Source organism: Lucilia cuprina, chromosome 6, assembly GCF_022045245.1.
Source record: "Lucilia cuprina isolate Lc7/37 chromosome 6, ASM2204524v1, whole genome shotgun sequence".
Classification (NCBI taxonomy): Eukaryota; Metazoa; Arthropoda; class Insecta; order Diptera; family Calliphoridae; genus Lucilia; species Lucilia cuprina.
This window is the reverse complement of record NC_060954.1, coordinates 29,212,048-29,215,303: the sequence shown is the minus strand read 5'-3', so window position 1 is coordinate 29,215,303 and position 3,256 is coordinate 29,212,048. Positions and strand designations below refer to the sequence as shown.

Below are 3,256 nucleotides of genomic sequence, written 5' to 3'. Positions count from 1 at the left end.
AAGACCAAGTCGAAAAGTTGGAAAAAGACAAAAATAGTCGAAAAGTCGAAAAAAGTCAAAAATAGTCGAAAATGGTCTAAAAAATTCGAAAAAGTTGAAAATAGTTGAAAAAAGTTGAAGTTGAAAGGCTATTTACAAAATACTAAAAGTCGACTTTTAACTAATTAAAAAAATGTCGAAAAATCGACGCACATAAAGAAAACAACCCGACGAAAAAAAAACAAACCGTAACAGCTGTTTTATCAAAATAACCATTTTTTTGGTGTGGTGAGTTATTTTTGTTTACAAAAATGTGTGTCTGCACGTGGAAAAGACGCAAAGACTCGTTTTCATTTTTTACATTTTCAATATGTGTTTATGCACGTGGAAAAAATTCAAAAAAAAAAAAAAATTGATTTTTATGATTTACATTAAAAAAAAATTTTTTAATCAATTAAAATTTGTATATAAATGTGGAAAGGAACAAATCTGATAAAATATAAATATATTTGGGATTATATCGTTACAGAATGCCTTTTAATAAAGAACGTTCAAAAATGATATCGGAAGATCTTGTGCACGATAAAAACCTATATAGAACTTTAAGTTGGAAGTCTAGAAATCGGATGGCATAAATTTTTTTCCGGATTTCATCGTTCTAGGGTGTGTACTACAACAAACTTTTTTTACAAAAAATGTTATTATGGCCGTATATATAAAATGATATGTAACTGCTATCGGACGATCTTGTGCACGGTAAAAACCTATATAGAACTTTAAGTTGGAAGTGGATCAAAAATATTTTTTTTAATGTAAATCATAAAAATCAATTTTTTTTGAATTTTATCCACGTGCATAAACACATGAAAATGTAAATAATGAAAACGAGTTTTTGCGTCTTTTCCACGTGCACGGTTTGTTTTATTTTTCGTCGGGTTGTTTTCTTTATGTGCGTAAAATCGACTTTATTATAAAATGCAAAAAGCTGAAAAGTCTACTTTTAACTAAATGCAAAAGGTCGACTTTTATATAAATGCAAAAATCGAGTTTTCGTTTCAACTAAAAAACCCTACTGATTACCAAACCCAAAAAAAAAACTAAAATTTTAGTAAAAACAGTTTATTTTTTAGTTCATAATGTGGAATAATGAAAATAAAAGAATTTAAATTTCAAAGAAATTAATCCTCGTCCACACTAGGAAACTTTTGTTGAGAAAATTTTCTTAATTCTCTTTTGAAGTTTTCTTAATGTCCACACATATAAACTTGTGTTTTTTTTTTATTTTATTTGTTGTTGTACGAATGAAAAGAATAACAAAACAAGTTTTCGAGAACGGGAAATTCCTTACCGCGAGAGAAATGAGTGATATTCTTTCTTTTTCTTTCTCACGCAAAATCAAATTTTTCCTAGTGTGTACCGTCAGTTTATTTCTCATGTTTAATTATTTTAATATTTATCTTTTGACATTGTTATGAATATTTGTTTTGAGAGTTTTTTTCATAGAGATCTGCAAAGATCTGTTCACAATCACTGTTACTACATTTTAGTAGGTAAAATATACAACTTGATTGTGATTTGAACAAATATATTTTTTCTAAAATCGCACTTTCTGATCTCTCGAATTCCGTTTATATAGTATAAAATTGTAGAAAAATTAAAAACTAAACGTAGTTGCAAACTTAGCGGGCTTACAGTCGATTTTAAGCCGCCTCTGACATATTTGGTGTTAGTCTCGGCCGTCGTTAATATTTGTCGCGGAGGGCTCTGGAACAATCACAAAGTAAAACATAATTATACTTAATATTACAATGAACCCGATTACTTCCTCAAAAGAATCTCTGTCGCAGGCACTACAATGCAAAATTATACCAAATCAAGAATACCTACTACAAGGATCAATAATAGAATCTGCTGTTGATCATTTATTGCACAGGTTTATATATATAATTATTGATGCATGCAGGTATTTATAGTGTGATTTTCAGGCTTCGTGGTCTTTGTGACATTGTGTGACAATGTTGAAACGGCTCCAGAAACCTTTCATGATTTGGAAGTTTGTATGAGCATGAGGCAGCCAAATCAACAATTAAGTGTGAGAGTTCGTCGAGCACTTGATAGAGATGTGCCATATCAACTGAGATATATAGGACAACCTGAATTAGATCGATCTAGGCCAACTCTTGTACGATCAAGTATTGATGTAGGATGTACTGCAACTGTTCTTGAATTTTTAACCGAATTAGGCTGCCGTCTAGACTTCGAATATGTTAGTCAAGGATATATGTTTCGAAAAGGACGAATGAAGATAACCGTAGCAAAAGTATTTAAAATAATGCACGGAAAGCAGAATGATGGTGAACCAGTTTGTCACAGCTTTCTGGTAGAACTATCGGTTTTAGCACCAAATGGACAAGATGCAATAGGAGATGAAATGAGGATTTTTGCAGAGCAATTAAAGCCTTTAGTACAACTTGAGAAGATTGATTACAAAAGACTGGGAACATTGCCTTAATTTAATTGTTCTAAGATATACAGTGGATGATTAGATTTGTAAAACATGTTTGGTTTAAAAAAGTAAAAACTATGTTACGGCATTTTTAGTTATGAAAGTGAGGTGCATCATTTTCTCTTAGATACAATAAAGCCGTTAGTACAACTTGAAAAGATTGATTACAAAAGACTGGGGACATTGCCCTAATTTTATAATTCTAAGATATACAGTGGAAGTCATTAGATTTGTAAAACATGTTTGGTTTAAAAAAGTAAGACATATGTTACCGCATTTTTAGTAATGAATGTGAGGTGCATTATTTTCTCCTAGCTACAATAACATAATTTAAGGTCAACTTTCCCAATAAAGAGTTACTGCCTGTTCCTCTAAATGCGAACGTACATTCCATCTCATTCTATATTAAAATAACAATTTTTCGAATTTATTTGTTGTTTTCTATATAAAACTAGAAAATACTTGTTCGTTCGCACTTAGAGGAACACGAACTTAACTCGGACAAGTAGTCAATGCATCCGAAGCAGACAATGATTTCCACTAACGTCAAACGATCTGTTTGGCTCTAATACGCCTTTTGCCAAGGATGTATTATTTGTAAACGAGGTTGAAGATAATCGTCACTTTAGTGTCCCCTTTGTAGGAAAGAAAGTGTAAACCTTAAAAACAAACTGTATATTTATGTCAGTCTCTTCGTTATTGAGCTGCTCACGCTTATGTTAACAATCTCTAGAAAGAAGAGAGGAGAATATTTTTAAATATCTTTATAAG

At 31.0% G+C, this 3,256-nt stretch overlaps 1 protein-coding gene across 1 annotated transcript; it reads left to right on the top strand.

The window, feature by feature from the left end:
• The first annotated feature begins 1,739 nt into the window (after positions 1-1,739).
• On the top strand, positions 1,740-2,643 carry LOC111687232 (mediator of RNA polymerase II transcription subunit 18). The gene is given in 3 exon segments (XM_023449657.2): positions 1,740-1,912; positions 1,965-1,983; positions 1,985-2,643. Coding segments are annotated over 3 exon segments (651 nt in total). The 5' UTR covers positions 1,740-1,787; the 3' UTR covers positions 2,492-2,643.
• Positions 2,644-3,256: the final 613 nt, after the last annotated feature.